The sequence below is a fragment of the Trichechus manatus genome, unplaced genomic scaffold (genome assembly GCF_000243295.1).
Source record: "Trichechus manatus latirostris isolate Lorelei unplaced genomic scaffold, TriManLat1.0 scaffold00069, whole genome shotgun sequence".
NCBI lineage: Eukaryota > Metazoa > Chordata > Mammalia > Sirenia > Trichechidae > Trichechus > Trichechus manatus.
The window spans coordinates 7,208,879-7,230,187 of NW_004444005.1; the positions used below are offsets into that span (position 1 = coordinate 7,208,879).

General features: G+C 50.9%; 1 protein-coding gene across 2 annotated transcripts in view; it reads right to left on the reverse strand.

Moving 5' to 3' along the window:
* KIAA0930 (KIAA0930 ortholog) overlaps window positions 1-21,309 on the reverse strand; it is a 49,049-nt gene that overhangs the window by 10,032 nt on the left and 17,708 nt on the right. For both annotated transcript variants that reach the window (XM_004380002.3, XM_023734613.1), the window contains exon 2: window positions 5,517-5,668. In XM_004380002.3, coding sequence (XP_004380059.1) covers window positions 5,517-5,668 — 152 coding nt within the window. The remainder of the gene's footprint in view (window positions 1-5,516; window positions 5,669-21,309) is intronic.

Sequence of the window (21,309 nt, forward strand, 5' to 3'; positions counted from 1 at the left end):
GGCTCCGCCTCAGCCAGCTGTGGGGCACAGGGCAGAGGTGAACGCCCAGAGGCCTGGGCCAGGGCCCCCCGGTACATGTCCACCTCCACCTCGGGCTCCGCGTCAGCCAGCTGCAGGCACAGGGCAGACATGAATGCCCCAGCCAGCCGCAGCTCCCTGACCCCAGTCCTGCTCTCAGTTTTCTAGCTGTTTGACCTGGCGTTAAGCAATTCTCTCTGCATCTCAGTTTTCTCACCTTTACAATGGGCTAAAAATTCTACCTCTCAAAGCTGTTGTGACAATTAAGAGAGAATATTTGTAAAGGGTCAATGATAACAGTGACACTGACATCTATCGAGCTCCCGGTGGGCACCACAGTCTGGGCTGATAACATTAAAGGTATGTTGTTATTGTCAATAGGCACCATCGAGTTGATTCCGACTCAGGACGACCCCACATGACAGAGCAGAACTGCCCCATAGGGTTTCCTAGGCTGTAATCTTTAGAGAAGCAGATCGCTACGTCTTTTCTCCTGAGGAGCAGCTGGTGGGTTCGACCGATAACCTTTCGGTTAGCAGCTGAGTGCTTAGCCACAATTAGTGGAATTTTAACAGGTGAGGATCGAATTTGTTGACTATCAAATAACAAATGCAGGATGAAGCGAAAGTACAGCATCCCAGGGGTTAAGAGGCGTCAAGAAAAATCAAGTGCGGCTTTGATGCAGCTGTCCTGCCCCGGCCTCCGTCCTGGTTCCAGTCCAGGCCCCCTGGAGAAATGAGCCACCCCCTCCTGGGCGATACTGGACCACTGGCAGAGGCTAAGGCCTGTGCACCCGGGAGGCAGAGCCCATGGAAAGAGGGGCAGGCCCCCCGTGCCCCAGCGTGTCCCTTGGAGAGGCAGGGTGGCTTCCACTCCCCACAGCCGTGTGGCTCCTCGTGCCTCACACGACCACAGCCACCCCGTCCCATCCTGTTGTGCTGTTTGTTTTCTTTCTCCCTGCACTTATCACTCTCTGGGATCATCTTGCTTGGTCTCCTCCGAGAGAACGTCAGCTCTTTGCTTTGCAGAAAGTCGATGCTAAGTACTCTCTGCCTCAGTGAAGGAGAAGAAGAGAACACACGGACGTGCAGGGTAGGCTGGACGGTCAGAAAGTGTCCAGGCGTGCACCAGGAGGCAGGTTCCGGATGCACTACCACACGGACGGGTCCCAACCTGGGGACGCCCCGATATCCACCCGCAGAAAAGTGGACACACAGCGTGGTCTATCCATACAACGGAATGTTACGAAGCAGTGAGAATGGATAGACCAGAACCACCCGCGTCACACACAGGAATCTCAAACAGGAGACCAAGAGGAGACTACAGACCCAGGGCGCACAGTCTGTGACTTCAGGGGATGAGCCAGAAGAACAGGGAAAGCAGCCACCACAGGGACGCCCTCCAGGCAGGGGTTGCCCTTTGGGGAGGGCGGTTACTGGAGGCAGCCTCGGGGGTTCTGTCATGTTCTGTCTGGTCATCCCGGCTGGTTACAGCGGTGTTCACTTGGAGGAAAATCATCACGCTGTACGGGTGTTTCTGCATTTTTCTGTACGTATGTTATGCTGAAGAAATTGAACCCCTCCAACAGCAGAGCGAGACTGGGAGTGACCGCACTTGACAGACCCCTGAACAAATTCCTCCCCTCTCTGAGCTTTGGTTTTCTGTGACGTAGGCCTGGAATAATCTGTACCCAGGATTGCTGAGGGCGTCGCTGAGCAAGAAGGTGGCAACTAGTGTGGGCCACCAGCACAGGACAAGCCCTCACGCAGAGGCCGGGTCCCCTCACTTCCAGAGACAAGCAGGGCTGCCAGGAACAGGGAGCTTTCTGTCCCCAAAGCAGTGCGAACCGAGGGCAGGAATCCAAACGCCCCTCCCCGGCGGAGGCTGGGATCCCCTCGGTCGCCTCCGGTCCTGCGGTCCAGCATCCTGCGCCCACCCGCACTGCTGCTGCCGACCCTTCCTGGAGCGGAGCTGCAGACAAGCGCGGGTCCACCACCCACCTCCTACAGCAGGTGCAGGAAGCACAGACGGGTTGCTATGGCGACAGGTCAGCAGCTGCGTGGGGAAGGGACCGGGGGCTTGCCGCAGCGGCCCCGCAGTGCGCAGGCGCCGCAGCACAGCCACACTGCGCCTGCGCAGGGCTTTCTCCTCACTAGGTCTTTGAGGGGTGTGGGGAGAAAAGATGCCGGACACGACTGTCCAGCCCCCTCCTCGTGCCTCCGGCACCCGCCCCCACCCCACGCTTGCCTGGTGTCTCCCCTCATTGAGGTGCCCCCTCCCTACCCCCCGCAGGCGAGGTGCCCGCGTGTCCATGTCCTGGAGAAAGCCCGGTCCCCACCTGCCTCCACACACAGCCAGGTGGGCCTCGCAGTCCCCAGCCGTGTGTGGCCGCTGTTCTGTACGCCCACAAGGGCCCCTGGCCTTCCTGCCTCTGCGGCGCCAGTCCCTCCACATGGGGGGCCTCCGTCACTGCTGTCCCCCGGCCTTCCTGCCACCCCAGCCTGATGACTAGCCGCTACCTGTGCTGCCCGCCCCGCCCAGTGCGTCCCCGGTGGGCCCTGTGCTCAGGGCCGCTGGGCTCAGCCGACTTCTCCCTGGGGAAAAGCCAAGATTTTGCAAAAAAGTGTCTCCGAATCTGCTGAGTCAGGCCAGGGTGGTGGGCCAGCCAGGAGTCGGGCAGCCCTGCCCCTGCTGGTGGCTGCTCCTCTGAGTTCCGGCTTCCTGTCTGTGAACGTGGGTGGCTGCAGTGCCTGCACCCCAGAGCTGAGCTGAGGGTTTGAGAACACGCTCCTAGCGGGGGCTGGCACACAGTGAGGCGCCTGGGACACCGCCACCCGACTGCCACGGGACTCGTGTGGTCATGTCAACTGCAAAGGGCCCAGCCTCCCGGGGTCCACAGTGGGAGGGCCCTAGCCTTAGGGCCCTGTGGCCCGAACCCCTTTTAACAGAAGGAGGGGCTGAGACCCAGAAAGGGACTGAATGACAGAGTCGCACGCCAACTCTGGGGTCGGCATTCCGACTAGAAACTGGTCTCCCGACTACAGCCCACATGGGCGGGGCGACAAGGGGCTGAGCACTCGGCTCTGGGGTCTCTCCACCAACACCTGTCACCCAGGCCCACTGACGGGGCTTCCTCTTCTTCCCACACAGAGAGCACCCTGCCCACTCAGAGGCCTCCACACCTCCCATTACCAAGCCCAGTGGGTCGCTCCCCTCTCATCCTGCCAGACTTTCTCCTCAGGCCCCAGGGCCCCACCACACCAGCTTCTCCCAGCCCCCACCTCTCCGGCCAGACCCTCGTGGTCTCCCAGCTCAAGGCTCAGTCCTAGCCGCTCTGACATCCCAGTGCCGAGGGGCCTAATGTCTCCCTCCACCCCGGCATCTCTGAGCCATTCTGGACAGCCATCCACTGGCCACCAGACATCGCTGTCTGCATGTCCTCCGGCTCCTCCAACTCAGCCCGCCCAAGACTGAGCTCCTCTCCTCCTCTGTACACGCCTCCTCCCAGTAAATGAACCATACTCCCCCAGGCAAGTCAGACACCCGGCTCTAGGCTGGACCTCCCAAGGCCCACATTAGATCACTGCAGTCCTGCTGGTTCATTGTGCTTAGCTTCCCGGTATCTACCTGACCTTCCTCTCCATCCCCGTGCCCGCTCCCTCCCCTCCTCCACCAGTAGCCCCTGACCAGCCTCCTGCTTCTCCCTAACCACCCCCAGTCTTTCCCCCACCCACTGCCAAAGAGCTCATAAAATGTCCTTCCCCCGTTTGTGAGGCTCAGGCTTCCCAGGCTTGGGGCCTGGAACCCAGACTCGGGGGCAGGACCTTCAGGGTCTGCCATGACCTGGCCCTCGACGATCCCCCGCTCGTCTTCCTGTGCTCCCCGCGTTTCTATACTCAGTCAAACAGGACTACGGCATGCGCCCCATGAGGATGACTTTACAGGCTTTCAGGGCCCCTCTGCTGGGGGTAGCTTCCCCTTCCTAACCACCTGCCTCACCCAGAAGCCTCTGCCGACCACAGCCCACCCTTCGCAGTCACTACTGCCCACATGGGCTGGCTCTACGTGGTCCGTTTCCCTGCTCAGTGTCCGCTGCCCCAAGAAGGTCACAGGTTCCCAGTGTCTCAGTCACGCAGTGGCCGGCTGCTGCAGGCGCCAGAGGAACCCCAAGGGAACAGCAGGCCACCCCCTGGGTCTCAAGTTTCATCACACAGCCAGCCCCGGGGTCACCTCAAATGTCACACGGCCCAGCCACACCAGACATACAGCTGCTGGCACACAGAGGCCAGCCGGGCAGGGAGTCATGGTGCCCCCTTTGCAGCAGGCACTGGACCTATTCTGCACGTAAGGAGCCCTGGTGGCGCAGTGGTTAAGCACTCAGCTGCTAACCAAAAGGTCAGTGGTTCAAGCCACCAGCGGCTCCATAGGAGAAAAGACTTGGCAATCTGCTTCTGTAAAGATTCCGGCCTTGGAAACCCTATGGGGAAGCTCTACTCTGTCCTATAGGGCTGCTATGAGTTGGAACTGACTCGAGAGCGACAGGTTTGGTTTTGGGTATTCTGCACGTGTCTGGGCTCAAAGAACAGGCACACGCAGGGGAAGGGTGTTTAAGAGTCCACGGTGCGAGCCACAGCTAATGAACCATGGTCACCGAGCTCCAGGGCACTTGACTTGGAACCGGAGGGACAGCACGCCCCACGCCCCCTTGCTTCTAAAAGAAAAGAATGCATTTCCACGCCTGACACATGGGTTGTTTAAAAATCTTACAGACTGCTAGAGCTTCTGAAAAACAGAAGGAACCATGCAGTTTGTTTTGTGAACTCCCCCACACACCTCAATCTGGTGCAGGAGCACCCTCAGGCAAGCCATCTCCCCTCCCTGAGCCCCGTAAAAAGGGGACACAACACCCTGTCGGGGAGCTGGTGGGCAAAGGAGATGAAGTCAAGGGCCTGGCATGGCACGTGGCAAGGGCGCAATGGATGGTAGCGTTTATGCCATCATCGTCATCATCGTCAAGCTAGCTCCCCCAGCCCATGGCCAGGGGCAGACACTGGGCTCTGGGTCAAGCTCTACCCTACCACCAACTAATCGGGACATGCTGGCCAGATCGTCTCTGGAGCTCGGTTTCCTCAAAGCTACAACCCATCGCCATCGAGTGGATTCCGACTCACAGTGATGCTATAGGACAGAGGAGAACTGCCCCACAGGGTTTCCAAGGAGCAGCTGGTAGATTTGGACAGCCGACCTTTTGGTTAGCAGCCAAGGTTTCCCCCAAAGCGACAAGAGAGGTCACAATGGCGCCTTCCAGGTCCTGGTGGAGATTAATAACGTGTCCAGCATGCTCCGCACAGCTCATCAGAAAGCAGGCGTGACTGTCCCCACACGGCCCCTTGGCATGCAGTAGGTGCCCAATAAACATTCATCTCTTTTGCCATGCACGAGGGGTACACAGAGCCCATGTTCCCCGCATGGGGGCGCGGGTTGGAGGGGCCACTCACCTTGCCCCCGTCGGTGCTGCCCTCGCTGCCCGCGAATGCCCGCTTCCGGCGCACGTAGAAAAGCATGTCGTCCTGCTGTGGGGCCCACTTCTCCAGGAAGTAGGTGGAGAACATCCAGGTCCAGAAGGCGATGCGGTCATCCCTGAAGCACCCTGCGGGGGAGGCCACAGGGGAATGAGCAGAGACCCGCCAAGCCTGCCCTCTGGACATGCCCCTCCAGTCAGACATCTGCTGGGGTTTAAGGATACCCTGTCTACCGACCCCCACCCATGGGGCATCCAGAGAGACTGGAGGACACCTCCCAGGAGGACACTTCCTAGGGGGTCTGCTCCAGCCTGAGAACCCTGCTCCAGCTGTGGAGCGGCCGATAGCCTGCGGATGAATCAGCAGCTTCGGTGGGAGAGGAGAAAGCTGGGGAGCTAGCGAGCAAGTGCGTCACGGGCAGGCTGCCTGGGCGGGAAGGCTCCGGAGGGGAAGATCCTTCAGGCGGCTCCATCCTCAGCCAGCATCCCTCCCCGCCCCCCAGGCTGCAGCAATTCCCAGAGGAGAATCCGATTTAAAGGAACAGTCTCACCAGCCCCGTGTGGGAGATTCCACACCCCCGGCTTCCTGCCCCAGGTGTATTCCCATGGGATGCTTTTATCACCAATAGTATTTCCTTATGATAAACATTTGCCCTATTCTCTGCTCCCGGGAAGCAGCCTGCAGGCTTTGGTAGAAAGACTGGGGTTTCCAGCCAGTTCTTTTCTCTGGTCCGCAGCCCCCTGCCAACACCAGTCAGTGGGGGCCTGGGGCTGAGAGCAGGGCCAGCAGAGGAGGCTTTCCTCCCTTTCTAGAGGGATCCAACAGAATTCCAAGAGATGCTACAGAGCTATTTCTTTTTTTTTTTTTAACTGTACTTTTAGATGAAGGTTTACATAACAAATAGTTTCTCATTAAACAATACACATATTGTTTTATGACAATGGTTAACAACCCCATGACATGTCAACACTGTCCCTTCTCAACCTTGGGTTCCCTATCACCAGCTTTCCTGTCCCCTCCTGCCTTCTAGTCCTTGTCCCTGGACTGCTGTGCCCCCACTAGTCTCGTTTTGTTTTTTGGGGCTGTCTAATCTTTGGCTGAATGGTGAACCTTGAGAGTGACTTCATTACTGAGCTAGAAGGGTGTCCAGGGGCCATACTCTCGGGGTTTCTCCAGTCTCTGTCAGGCCAGTAAGTCTGGTCTTTTTTTGTGAGTTAGAATTTTGTTCTACATTTTTCTCCAGCTCTGTCCGGGACTCTCTGTTGTGATCCCGGTCAGAGCAGTCAGTGGTGGTAGCCGGGCACCATCTAGCTGTACTGGACTCAGTCTGGTGGAGGCCGAGGTAGCTGTGGTCCATCAGTCCTTTGGACTAATCTTTTCCTTGTATCCTGTTCTCTTCATTCTCCCTTGCTCCCGAAGGGGTGAGACCAGTGGAGTATCTTAGATGGCCGCTCACAGGTTTTTAAGACCCCAGATGCTACTCACCAAGGTAGAAGGTAGAACATGTTCTTTATAAACTGTGTTATGCCAATTGAGCTAGATATTCCCCGAGACCATGGTCCCCACAGCCCTCTGCCCAGCAGTTCAGTCCCTCAGGGAGTTTGGATGTGTCTGTGGAGCTTCCATGACCTTTCCTTGTACAAGTCGTGCTGGCTTCCCCAGTATTGTGCACTGTCTTACCCTTCGCCAAAGTTACCCCTTATCTACTGTACGGAGCTATTTCTTATAAACTCAAACTATGACACTGCTACTGGTTTCTTTTTCTCTTCCTCTTCCCCGCCCTTTCCCAGAAAACATTGCCATTGTGACCTCATCCTAGCACATTTGTGCTAGAGAATCTGCTCCTGGCACTCAAGGTGGGGAGGGCTGCCTCACAGACCCTTCAGCGGGACCAGAGCACACCCAGGAGTCAGCGACCGGGTCGCCTGCAGAAAACGCCCGTCTTTCTTTAATTTCGGTCACACTACTGACTCAGGGCCAAAGAACAAGGGCTAGAAACCAACCCTTAGACCACTGCCCGCCCCCATACCCTGCCTGGGCCCCGGAAGTTGGGCATGGGGAGGTGGGCAGCAGCAGGGCTCAGTCATCTTCCTGCGAGGCCATGAGAACGTACAGGGCTGACTCATCTCCCTGGCTAATGGGGAGCCAAGAACTGCCCCATCTCCATCACGGCTTTGAAAACTGCCGTACTCTTAACAACAGGCACGCCCAATTCACACTACTACAGATGCCCACAGAGTGAGCAAAGGTGTTGTGATACTCCTGCATAAAGACTGAGCTCCTCTGACATCCCCTTAACATTGTTCTCCGCCATGCCTCTGTCACTTTGTCATCCTACGGTGGCTTGCGTGTTGCTGTGATGCTAGAAGCTATGCCACCTGTATTTCAAAGGCCAGCAGGGTCACCCATGGTGGACAGGTTTGGGCAAATTGCATTGGAAAATGAGCTGCTAAAGCCCTCTTTAAAGTGTTGAAAAGCAAGGATGTCACTTTGAGGACTAAGGTGCACTTGACCCAACCCATGGTATTTTCAATCGTCTCATATGCATGCAAAAGCTAGGCAAAGAATTAGGAAGACCAAAGAAGAATTGATGCCTTTGAATTATGGTGTTGGTGAAGAATATTGAATACACCACGGACTGCCAGAAGAACAAACAAGTCTGTCTTGGAAGAAGCACAGCCAGAATGCTCCTTAGAAGCAAGGATGGTGAGACTTCATCTCACATACTCTGGACATATTATCAGGAGAGACTAGTCCCTGGAGAAGGACATCTTGCTTGATAAAGTTGAGGATCAGCAAAAAAGAGGAAGACCCTCAACGAGCTCGACTGACACAGTGGCTGCAACAATGGGCTCAAGCATAACGATTGTGAGGATGGCGCAGGACCGGGCAGTGTTTCATTTGTTGTATACAGGGTCGCTACGAGTCGGAACCGACTCAACAGCACCTAACAATACACGTTGCCCTGCTTTAGTTCCCTCTTCACCTAGAGCCCAGCAGAAGGCCTTTAAGACTAAAATGCATGCCAACTGCTCCTTGGCCCCCAGTGGAGACAGGAGCAACTCTGGCTGTCCCAGCTCTAAACCCCACCACCTGCCACCATGAGGCAAAAGCTCGCCACTTATGTCACTCCTGGGGTTAAGCACTGTCCTTCCTCAGGTGATCTTATTCTGTTAATAAAAGCAACCGGGTAGCGGTACTAGAGCTTGTCACCAGATGACAACATCAACAACCACAGTAATGATAATAATAACATCAGCTACAATTTATTAAGTGCTTGTCATATGTTGAAGGCGCCCTGGTGGCACAGTGATTAAGCACTCAGCTGCTAACCGAAAGGCCAGTGGTTCAAATCCACCAGCTGCTCCACAGAAGAAAGATCTGGTGATCTGCTCCCGTAAAGATCACAGCCTCAGAAACCCTATGGGGCAGATCCACTCTGTCCTACAGGGTTGCTATGAGTCGGAATTGACTCAGAGGCAATGGGTTTGGGTTTTTTTGGTTTGTCATATGTTGAGCACTGGGCAAGGAGCTGTGTGTGGCTCATCTCACTGAATTCTCAGTCACTCTACTATTACTGCCCCATTTCACAGAAAAAGAAACTGACTCTCAAGCCTTAAAGAACGTGCCCAGGTTCACAGAGGTGGAGACTGATAAAGTACTCAGACCTGTCAGCCTCCCGAAAAACCTCTGAGCTATAGCCTGGCGTTCGGCAACATGTTGAAACAAAGGAACCAGCTAACAAACACAGACTGCTTCGCAGGCAGCTGGCTGCCCTAGGGACGCAGCCAACAGACCGGCTCGCAGGGTGGGCTGGGAGGGAGGGAGGGTGAAGAGTCCCATCTCAGGAGTGATGTGCTGGAGGTGGCAGGCGACATACAGCCTGTTTGCTTTCTATTATTCCAGGATGCCCAAGTCTGGGCACTGGCCAGCAAGGGTCCCATGTCCCTGCTTTACAACGGAGAAAAAGCACTGCATTCTCAGCTCGGCCACCTGGCTGTTTAGGGAAGTCTCCAGGCCCCGGCAGTCAGTAACTGAACCCAGACTGCCCGCCAGTATTGACTCCTGTCAAGAAGGCAAAGCACACAGATAGGCTTCTGGGCCAGCACCTGGGTCTCCTTTTCAGGGTGCCCCTTTTGGGGTCCCCCGTGGGCCTGAACAGCACACCCTGGGGGCTCTGTGGCCAAACAACATCACAGAGGGGACAGTGACAGAGCACACGTTCAGTGTGCTGGCCCAGTGCTGTCCCTGCCAATCAAAATTCAGAACCACGTGGTTGTTGGAGTCCAGATCCTCCTCTCCCAGCCGGCCACCCTCCCGCCAAGCCAGCCTCATCTCTTGGGGATGCACCAGCGCTGGCTCCCACTCCCACCCTCACCATCCACCCTCCACACCACGGCCAGAGGGCTATTTATTAAACCAGGAAGATGGCCTTGTCCTGCTCCCACTTAGAACCACCATCGATTCATAACGAAATCAAAGTTCTCACCAAGCGCTCTCCTCCACCCACCCCCCTCCGGGCATGCCTGTGTCTCAGTGAGGCAGCTCACTGCCACCTCGGGGCCTCTAGGCACCTGCTCATCATCTACCTCCAATCCCCTTCCCTCAGGTGGCTCCTTGTGGTCATTCAACTCTCAGCTTAAATGTCACCTCTTCAGAGAGGCCCAGGGTCCTCCCTAGCATATCATCGTAACCCTTCTCATGACCTGGAAGCTTCTCGTTTATTTACCGACTGTCCTCCCCAGTACGAAAACATCGCAGGAGTAGGGACGTTATCTCGAACAGCATTCTATCCAGAACAGTGCTTGGCACGCAGTAGGCATTCAGTAAGTGCTGGGTTTGCAACAGCAAACAGGCTCAGTGAGGTGGGCGACTAGCAAGGAAGTGGCCCGGCCAGGATGTCCTCCCAAAGCCTGTGGCCGCCCATGCCAAGCATAGGTGCACGGGTCTGCCACCTCCTTCCAGCCAGAGCCCCTAACCTAAGAAACATCTTCCAAGGAGCTCCAAGTGCCACACAATAAGCACGAGCTGGCTCCAGCTGGAGCCGGAAGGGGCCAGAGACCTGAAACCCCACCTGCTTGGCTCTCCTGGGGCCCAGAGCAGTGACTCCACAGTGGAAAACAGCCACCATGCTGAAAGGGGTCAGGCGGGCCCACCACATGCTTGGAGAAGGTTCAGTTGGGAGACAAGGGGAGGCTGTCTAAATAGCCCTGATCCCTGGGTCTAATCAATCACCCAGCCTCCCCAGCACCTTCTGCTTCTCTGCGCCAGGCACACAGGAGTTAGGAGACACAGCCAAAGAAGCCAGCAACATCTTCTTACCCACAGGGTTATCGTGAGCTCTAAAGGAAACACGGAGCTCAGAAATTCACTGTAAGCTGTAAATGGCCATGCAGATACTTTCATGTTGTTATTCTAGTGTCAGTATGACAGACCCAGCAGGAAGAACTCAGTCGGCAGGAGAAACACATACACACACCCTTCACTCTAACTCAAGGCCGTGAAGATGGGGAGAAGCAGTCAAGATGGAAAGAAATGTGAAAACCATCACGTTTGCTGAAAGACACTGACAGAATACACAAGTAGGACACCTCTGCATCCTCCGGACATGCAAAATTTAAAAGCAAGAAGAGAAATCACAAAGGAAATGGTTAAGAACTGCCCTCTTAAGCATTCAAGACTCCCTTATGCCCAAGAGAAGCATAACCCAAATCAAAAGGAACATAAAAAACTGGGGGAGGAAATCCACAACAATGACAGTGTCCGTGATATACGTCTTAGTCGTCTAGTGCCGCTGTCACAGAAACACCAAAAGTGGATGGCCTTAACAAAGAGAAATTTATTTCGTCACAGTAAAGTAGGCTAAAAGTCCAAATTCAGGGCGTCAGCTCCAGGGGAAGGCTTTCTCTCTCTGTCGGCCTGCTCATCAATCTTCCCCCGGACTAGGAGCCTCTCCGTGCAGGAACCTCAGGTCCAAACGACGACACTGCTCCTGGTGCTGCTTTCTTGGTGCTATGAGGTCCTCTACTCTCTGCTTGCTTCCCTTTCCTTTTATCTCTTGTAAGATAAAAGGTGGTGCAGGCCACACCCCAAGGAAACTCCCTTCACATTGGATCAGGGATGTGACCTTAGTAAGGTTGTTACAATCCCACCCTAAACCTATTTAACATAAAATTACAATCACAAAATGGAGGACAACCACACAATGCGGGGAATCATGGCCCAGCCAAATCGATACACACATTTTTGGGGGCACATAATTTAATGCATGACAATATATAAAGAGCTCACATCATAGCAAGTTATAAAAAAAATGCTTAAGGCCCAATAGATGAAGGGGTAAAATACCAAAGTGGGCAACATATCAACAAAAAGGAGACACAACCAGTTAACAAAAATGTGGGAAAATATTAATCTCATTGTTATTGTGTGCTGCTGAGTCGATTCTGACTCATAACAACCTTATAGGACAGAGTAGCTCTGCCCTATAGGGCTTCTTAGGCTGTAATCTTTACCGAAGCAGATCATCAGGGCTTTTATCCTGAGGAGCCACCGGTGGGTTTGAACCGCCAACCTTTCAGTTAGCAGCCAAGTGCGTAACCATTGTGCCACCAGGGCTCCTTACCAATCTCACTAGTAATCAAAAATTTAAATTAAAAGAACAAATTGGCAAATTTGGTATTTAAAAAATAAACCCAAAACCTTAAAAGCTTGCCAGTGGCCATCCAAGGCACAACAATTGGTCTCTATTTGCCTGGAGCAACGGAGGACGAAGGAGAGTCAGGAATAGGAGGAGGAAATGGAATGTGTGGCTAATTACCTCTGTGAACAACTGCCTTCTCTGCCATGAGATCAGAAGAACTGGATGGTGCCCAGCTACCATTACTGAACATTTTGATCAAAGATTCCAATTCTCATGGACTCCAGTCTTTCTGGAGCCATGAAGGGTGGATGAACCCCTGAGACTCCTGCCCTGAGATAATCTTTAAACTTTAAACCAAAAATATTCCCTAAGGTCTTCTTAAAACCAAACAATAGTTTACCTTAACTAGTAAAGAATGTCTGCCTTGAGCATTATGCTCTTTTAAGAACTATCTACATGGGATCAAACTGACAGCATCAACTCGAAAGATCAGATAGGAAGCTTAGCGGACAGTGAGTTTATGTTAATAAGGGAGGAGTAACTCCGAAAACGAGGGTGAGAATGGTTGCACAACTCGAAGAATGTAATCAATGTCACTGAATTGTCCATGTAGAAACTGTGGAATTGGTGTATGTTTTGCTGTGTACATTCTCAACAACAACAAAATAAATAAATATTTAAATAAATAGATAAACAAAAACCTGTGGCCGTTGAGTCGATTCCGACTCACGGTGACCCCATGTGCTATTTAAAAAATAGCAGTTAGGAAAATGGGCAGATTCTTATAGAGGTAAACATATACTTCCACACGATTCAGCCACTCCTAGGCATAGGTTCAAGAGAAACGAAAGCATACGTCTACCCAAAGACTCATATAGGAAGGGTCTTAGAAGGTTTATTCTTAACAGGCCCAAATTGGAAAGAACCTCAATGTTTATCAGCAGAAGGACGGACAAAGGAAACGTGGTTTACCCATTCAATGGACAGTGACTCAGCAATAAAACAAACTACTGATCACACAGCAGCACGGATAAATCTCAAAACCATCATGCTGAGTAAAAGAAGTCAGGTATAAAAGGCCACATACTCTAGGATTCCATTCACATGAAATTTCAGAAAAGGCAAAGCTATAGTGACAAAAAGTAGTTTGGTGGTCGCCTGGATATGTTCTGTATCTTGACTGAAGCGGTGGTTTCATGGGTGTATACGGCCATCAAAACTTAGCGAATCATTTACTTTAATTGGATGCAGTTTACTGTACATAAGTTACACCCCAATAAAGTTGATAAAAAATTATAGTAGCCAAAGCTGGCAAGGGTGCATTGACCTGGACACTCACGTATTGCTAGAGAGCAAAAATCATTATTAACTTTCTGAAAAGCAAATGAGCATTTTCCTACTTCTATGAATCTGCCCTCTGGAAAAGAAACACGAAATACAAAAATGAAAGCCTTCTGCACAAAGATGGTTCCTGCATCGTTACTGACAGCAAATAACATAATAACCATGACAGTAGCAGTAACGAAGGAGAAAGAAAATATTCTGTAACTACTGACATTTAATCTAGGTAAATGTACTAAACCAAGTCTTGTTGTTGTTGTCAGATGCCGTCAAGTCGATTCCGACTCATAGTGACCCTACAGGACAGAGCAGAACTGCCCCATAGGGTTTCCAAGGTGCGGCTGGTGGATTCCAACCACTGACTTTTTGGTGAGCAGCCTGAGCTCTTAACTGCTTTGCCACCAGGCCTCCTACCAAATCTTAGCCAATCTTTTAAAATGAAGACAGCTATGTAGATACGTGCAGATATGAGTTTGGTAGAACACCAAGTACAGACACACGTAAATCATATGGAAATGAGAGGAGTAGCTGAATTTAATTAACAGGTGAGATATTACAGAGAATATATTTTTTTTAATATTTCCAATAATAAAATTATACTACTTTTTTCCATGAACAACTGTTACTGTTATAAGGCTCATTAAGGAGAGAGAGGAGGCGGTAAGGACACCGACTTCCCAGAGGGAGAGCGGGAGGGAAGGAAGGAGGGAGGGAGGGAGGGAGGGGACAGAGGCAAATGCAGAAAATCATTACAAGACAGAAAGATGGGTCTGATCAGGGTTGGAGGAAGAGTTCTGAGTCCTGGGAGCAGAGTTCAACTTAGGATTTACAGTCAAATAGACCTGAGTTTACACCCTGACTCTACTCCTTCCCAGCCAGGTGGCCCACTCACTTGACCTCTGAACCCCAGTGACCCCACCTGCCAGATGGTTCTGACCTGCCACCCTCCCGGAATCCATGGTGGGGACTGGGTGGGAGGTGGATGTGAAAGCAGTCTGCAAACTGTGCACTTCGGTCCACTCTGCTACTGCATCATGCCTTCTGTCGGCGGTGTGGCCTGCTTGGATTAGCTCCCCGGGTCCCGAATCTCCCAGGTCCTTTGGCAGAGTGGTGCAGTGACTGTGCATGCACACACAGGAGCCAAGGGGCCCTGTGTGGATGTGGAATCAGTGCCGTCCCTGTTCTGACACGGACACCCCTTCTCCCTTCATCCTTTCCCAGGTGTGCCCAGCAGGGCGCCTCCTCGTCTCCAGAACTCTCCCTGCCATCTGCCAGGCTGCAGGTTTTCCCGCCCTTGAACCCAGGGGACAGACTTAAGGGCACAGGTGCCTTCCCCTGAAGCACAGCGCACGCCCGGGAAGGACCACGGACAGCTCCACACCCAGGGCCGCCCTCCCCCCAGGGTCCTAAGTGGCAGCACTTCCCAGGAAAGCAGATACTCCCAGCTCCAAAGTGGGGCTGTGGGGGCACACCTTCCTACACTGTCTCCAGTGACTGACCTGCTTCCAGAAACTTCCCTCCTCAGAACTGGAGGAGCCCTGTACAGACTAGCGGCTTCACGGATGAGTGGGAAAAGCAGACACCGGGCAAGGAGTCCACAGTCCACGCTGCCCGCCTCCCAGCTCAGTGCCTCGGCTCTGCGGTGCCTCGGCTCTGCGGTGGCCCGGGCGCTCTGCCTCGTTTTGCACGGCACTAGCGGCTGAGATGATGGTGCCCAGGCTCAACAGTACTGGCTTAAGAAATGAGGAGCAGCAACGACAGCTCCGGTGTGCCCCGCACTCCACGGTTTATAATGCCCTTTATGCGTTACCTCGGCGGATGCTCACAGTGACGATGTGAGGTGGGCAATCGAGTGACTAGACGGCGTATCTAGGAGCTGATATGTAGGAACAGGGATTCAAACCCAGCTCCTCAAAACAGAGTCCATATTCTTCCCAAGGCACCATGGAGGCACGGGCAGGGCCAGGATTCTTCTGCCCACTGTATGCATAGGAAGCCAAGGGTCCCTATCCTCTCTGGGTGAGCACACAGACTGACCAATCAACTCGAGCTTCTGGACCTTCCCATACCCTCCTGCTACACTCCTGAGCCCCAGGAAAGGCTCTGCCCATGCCCTGATGCCCCTGCCCCTACAGGGGGTGGACGAGGGCCATTCTGGGCCCTAAAGTATCTCAGGGATTCCTGTGACATCAAGGACAGACAGTTGCAAGTCACTCAATTTAAAGGGACCTCGTCCTCCATTTCCCAGCTGAGTGGTGATAATTTAATTGAGCATAATTTAATTATTTTCTTTGGAGGTAATTCATTAAATGTATAATGAATAGGGAGAGAACTTTTACATCTTAAAAGATTTTCATATTAATGCAATCACAAGATGGAGTTGCGGGAAGCCTTTGTCAGACTAGGGTTTAAGGGTAGACTTGATTCACATCCATAACCCACTGCTTACTTGGGCAAGTTACTGAACCTCTCGGACCTTCAGTCTCTTCATCAGTAAAATCGGGAGAGTAACAGCTACCTCCTATGGTCGCTATGGAGAGTAAATGAGCAGGGCACCTGGCACAGAGTAAAAACACTCAATAAATGATAACTCAGTATAAGTGCTATCGTTGTTGTTACTACTAGTAATTTGGAATAATTTTCCATTAACCAGACCTTCAGAATAATCATGGATTATAGCTTAACAGGCATTCCTTCAAACCCACTCCAATTCTTTTTTAGCTCATTAAACCACACAGGTGAAGGTCACTATGGTAAAGCCCTAATTAAGAGAGTTTACAGCCACCAAAAATGCTGGTCATGAATTCCAATAAAGAAAACTGTTCAGAGCTACTCCCAAAAAAGTACCAGGCCAAAAGATGTTTTTGAGAGGGCAATTCTACCAGATCTTCAAGAAACCATAGTGCAAATGCAATTTACACATTTGTAGTGCCTAAGAAACTTGCAAATTCTCAGCAAGTAGGAATAACATTGATTCCAGTGAAGATATAAACACCAAGAAAACTACAGTTAATCTCATTCACAGAGATTAACATAAAACTCTTAAATACAATATTAGCAAAGAGAAGAACCTAGCAATCCATTAAAAGAACATGCCATGGCCAAGCAGAACTGAATTTAAGAATATAAAAATGGTCCAATATTAGGAAACATATTAACATAGTCACTATATTTACCGCTCAGAAAAGAAACAGCACATGATCTCTACAAGTGCTGAAAAGGCATTTGATAAAATTCAGTGCGCATTCTTGATTTAAAAACAAAAAAAAAAGCTAAATAAACTCTCCCTTAAACACAACACATCTCAACTGGAAAAAGTTAGAAACAAAATAAGTCTTACCACAATCCGCTATTATTAACACTGTTCTAAAGTACTAGACGTGGCAATTAGACAATAAAGGATATTTAGAATAACAGGGATCGTAAAGATCAGATAAAATCAGCATAACTTGCAGATGAAATGCTATATACCTGACTTGGAAAATGTAAGAAAATCAACTGAAAAATTATTCAAACGATAGAAGTCATAAGGGTACAAAATCACCAGTCCACCCATAAACCGACAGCGTTGATACAAACCAACAGTCCTAATTAGAAGATAAAATGCTGTTTAGAATTTTTTTTAAAAGTCTTGAACAAATGGGAAGGTTTACCAAGTTTTTAGCTGACCAGTACCAGCTGCCGTCGAGTCGATTCCAACGCGGGGCGACACTGTGTGTGTCAGATCAATGGCTGATTTTTCAGAAGTCGATTGCTAGGCCTGTCTTCCGAGGTGCCTCTGGGTGGACTCGAACTGCCAACCTTTTGGTTAGTAGCCAAACGTGTTAACTGTTTGTGCCACTCAGGGACTCCAAAGTTCTTAGCTAGGAAGACTCAAATCATAAAGGGATCTGTTGTACCTAATTTGATCTATTAATTTAACATGACCCCAGAGAAACGGCAAGAGAATGCTTTAAAATAAGTGAGAACCGCCAGGGAATTTCCGACAAAGGAGACGATGTGGAGACGGCATTCCTCTCAGACATTAAAACATACTACAGAGCTAAGTCTTCATGCCACCGCCCAACTATCCATTACCCTTGGGATATTTCTGTTTTAAGGTTTAAAGAGCACTAGTTTTAGGGCTTCATCCAACCTTCATGGTTCCAGAAAGTCTGGATTCCAAGAGAATTTGAAATTCTGTTCTCAGACGGAAACCTCTCCGTCCTCATTTTCTTGGACAGATTTCTTCACTTCTTCCATGGCTTTTTTTCCTGCAGGACTCTCTCGCTCGTCATCTCTATCACTTCGCTGGCTCCATCTTCAAACACACCCAGAATCCAACCAGCTCTCACCAACCACGGCGCACCAAGCCGCCTCATCTCCTGACTGAACTGTAGAGACGCTTCCTAACTGCTTTCCAGGCTTCCCGTCAGTCCGCCAGCGCCTGCCTAGTCTCAACACATCTCGGTTAAAACACAAGCCAGTTCTTGTCATCTCTCTGCTCAAAAGCTTCAAGGGCTTCCCACCTCCGAGGAAAAGCCCCCGTTGCCATACAGCCTCTAAGATACTGGACAATCTGCCCCTCCTCACCCCTATTACCTCTCCCACCTCACCTCCATGTACCACTCCACTCCAGCCTCACCAGCCTCCCTGCTATTCCCTGAACACACCAGGCCCCCTCTTGGCCCAGGGCCTCGGCACTTGTTCCCTCTGTCTGGACAGAGAGCCACTAGGCTCACTTCCTTACCTCCTTCCGGGCTCTGTACTCAAGTATCACCTTCTCCAGGAAGCCTTCCCAAAGGACCCTACTTAAAACTGCAATCACTACCCCGACATTCCCTATCTCACACTTCCTGCCTTATTTCTCTCCATAGCACTTGCCACCATTTAACACAATATACTTTGTTTTCTCCTACGACATGGGCTGGCAAACTTTTTCTGTAATGATCCAGACACTAAATATTTTAGGGTTTGTGGGCTGTAAGGTCGTCACAACTGTGAAATCGGCCATATGTAAAGAGATGGGCATGGCTGTGGTCCAGTAAAAATGTATGTACAAAAACAGGTGGCTGGTCCGATTTGGTCTCTGGCCACGGTTTGCCAACCCCCGTCCTACTAGAAAACTGACCTACGCCTTAACAGAGATGCCTGACTAGACTCTCGGCTCCATGAAAGTCTCTGGTTTTTGTCCCTTTGATCATTTTACTCACTTAGCTCCTAGACTCCTGTTTGGCATCTAGGAAACACTCCGTAAATACCTGCCAAATGAAACGAACGAAGTGATTAATGCAAGCAAGGTGGTACCGGTGCATGATCAGACAGAAGTCAATGGAGCAGAATTAAGTACAAAAATAGAATCAAAACATTTTTAATGTTTTAAGCACTAAAAGATGTTCAACTTCACACAATAAGATAAAATGCCAATTAAACTACGAAATTCTATTTTTCACCCATCCGATTTGCAAAGACCAAAGCACCTGCCAGCACTCCAGGTTGAAGAGGGCATGGAGAAATGGCCACTTTCACACACGGTGGTAGGAATGTAAAACGGTGGCATTGCTATGGACAGATGCTTGGCAATAAAAAACTAAAACGTTCCAACCCCTGACCCAACAATTCCACTTCTGAATTATTTCTTCTACACTCCCACTCCCACGTGTAAAACCATGTAATTATTACAGCACTCTTTACAAAATATTGGAAACATCCTATCATTAGGGAAGTAACTAAATAAATTTAAAAAAGTCATGGAATGGAATACTATGTAGCTATTAAGAATTGAAGGGGTTCAATACTACTACTCAACCATAAAGAATAATGGTGAATCTGCGAAACATCTGACAACAAGGCATCTAGCTCAACTGGCACAAAATAGTTTATAAAGAAAACGTTCTACATTCTATTTTGGTGAATAGCGTCTGGGGTCTTAAAAGTTTTGAGCAGCCATCTAAGATACTCCACTGGTCCCACCCCATGTGGAGCAAGGGAGAATGAAGAAAGCCAAAGACACAAGGGAAAGATTAGTCCAAAGGACTGACGGACCACAACTACCACAGCCTCCACCAGACTGAGTCCAGCACAACTAGATGGTGCTCAGCTACCACCACCGACTGCTCTGACAGGGATCCCAACAGAGGGTCCCGGACCAAGATGGAGATAAATGTAGAACAAAATTCTAACTCACAAAAAAAGACCAGACTTTCTGGTCCGACGGAGACTGAAGAAATCCTGAGAGTATGGCCCCCGGACACCCTCTTAACTCAGTACTGAAGTCACTGCTGAGGTGCAACCTTCAGTCAAAGATTAGACAGGCCCATAACACAAAACGAGACTAAATGGGCACACCAGCCCAGGGGAAAGGATGAGAAGGCAGGAGGGGGCAGGAAAGCTGGTAACGGGGAACCAAGGTCGAGAAGGGAGTACTGACGTCGTGATGTGGGGTTGGCAACCAATGTCACAAAACAACACGTGTATTAATTGTTTAATGAGAAACTAATTTGCTCTGTAAACCTTCATCTAAAGCACAATTAAAAGAAAACAAAGAAGAATTGAAGGGGCTCTATCTTTACTGAGAAAAGATCCCTCAGACAAATTAAGTAAAAAAAGTGAGGAGTAGAACGGTATCACGGCTTTTTAACATAAAATGAATAGTTCATTACGGTGGTGCAAAAAATTTGGGAATGGATACTGGCGACGGTTACACAACACGATTAATGTAATTGGTGCCACTGTACTGTACTATGAAAAATGGTGAATTGGTGACTGTTGTGTTATATACATTTTTACCACACACACACACACACACACACACACACACATACACACACACACACAAATGAATAGTTTAAAACAACATATATGCTTGTTATACACAACATATCCCTGGAAGGGCAGACCTGTGGCTGGGAGGCTGGAGAACACAGAAGCTAAGATAAGAGGGGCCCGAGCCCATCGCCCGGGGTCTAGTGCCGTCTCCCTTGGGGCTGGCTTGGGAGGGCAAAGCCCAAACCTCTCAGCACCTGCTTCCTGACTTGTAAACTGGCAGTAATGATAGTATCTACCTCCTGGGGTAGTTGAGAGTTTAAGACAGTTGTTACATCTGAAGCTCTTCGAACCAGGCACTAATTAAGCACCCAGTGTTAGCAATTATAAGGAGCCCTGGTGGCTCAGTGATTAAGTGCTCAGCTGTGAACTGAAAGGTCGGCAGTTTGAACCCACCAGCTGCTCCACGGGAGAAAGATGTGGCAGTCGGCTCCGTAAAGATTTACAGCCTTGTAAACCCTACGGGGCAGTTCTGCTCTGCCCTGCGTTGTCGCTACGAGCAGGGCAGTGGGCGGGTTAGCAGTTATTATCTACATCATCAGTACTGTCCTCTGGAGAAACTATGGGAGAGAAAGGAGACTTGGTTTTTTCACTACAAATCTTCTCCGAGTTAGCAGTGGATTTCTAAGTACCCTATATAACTAACACCAACGCGGGCTTACGGTGTGCCCGGCCCCGGGCTAAGCACCTCCGCGCACCAGCTCACGAGTCCAGCCAGCCCAGAGAGGCTGCAAAGAGCCAGTGCTGGAACCCGTCCACCCACACGTCACTTGTCTGGCCGAGGCCCCGCACTGGGGGTGCAATGAGGAGCAAACTCAGCACAGCCCCAGCCCCTGGGCTACGGGGGAGGCAGAACAACAAAAACAGGAGCAGAAGTACAGTAACCACCAGGGCACGCGCCGGGAGGGCCGGCTGTGCCTGAGTGCACACGACGCTGTCTTCAGGACAGACGATGGACGGAGTCGGGGCATCTTGGGGCCC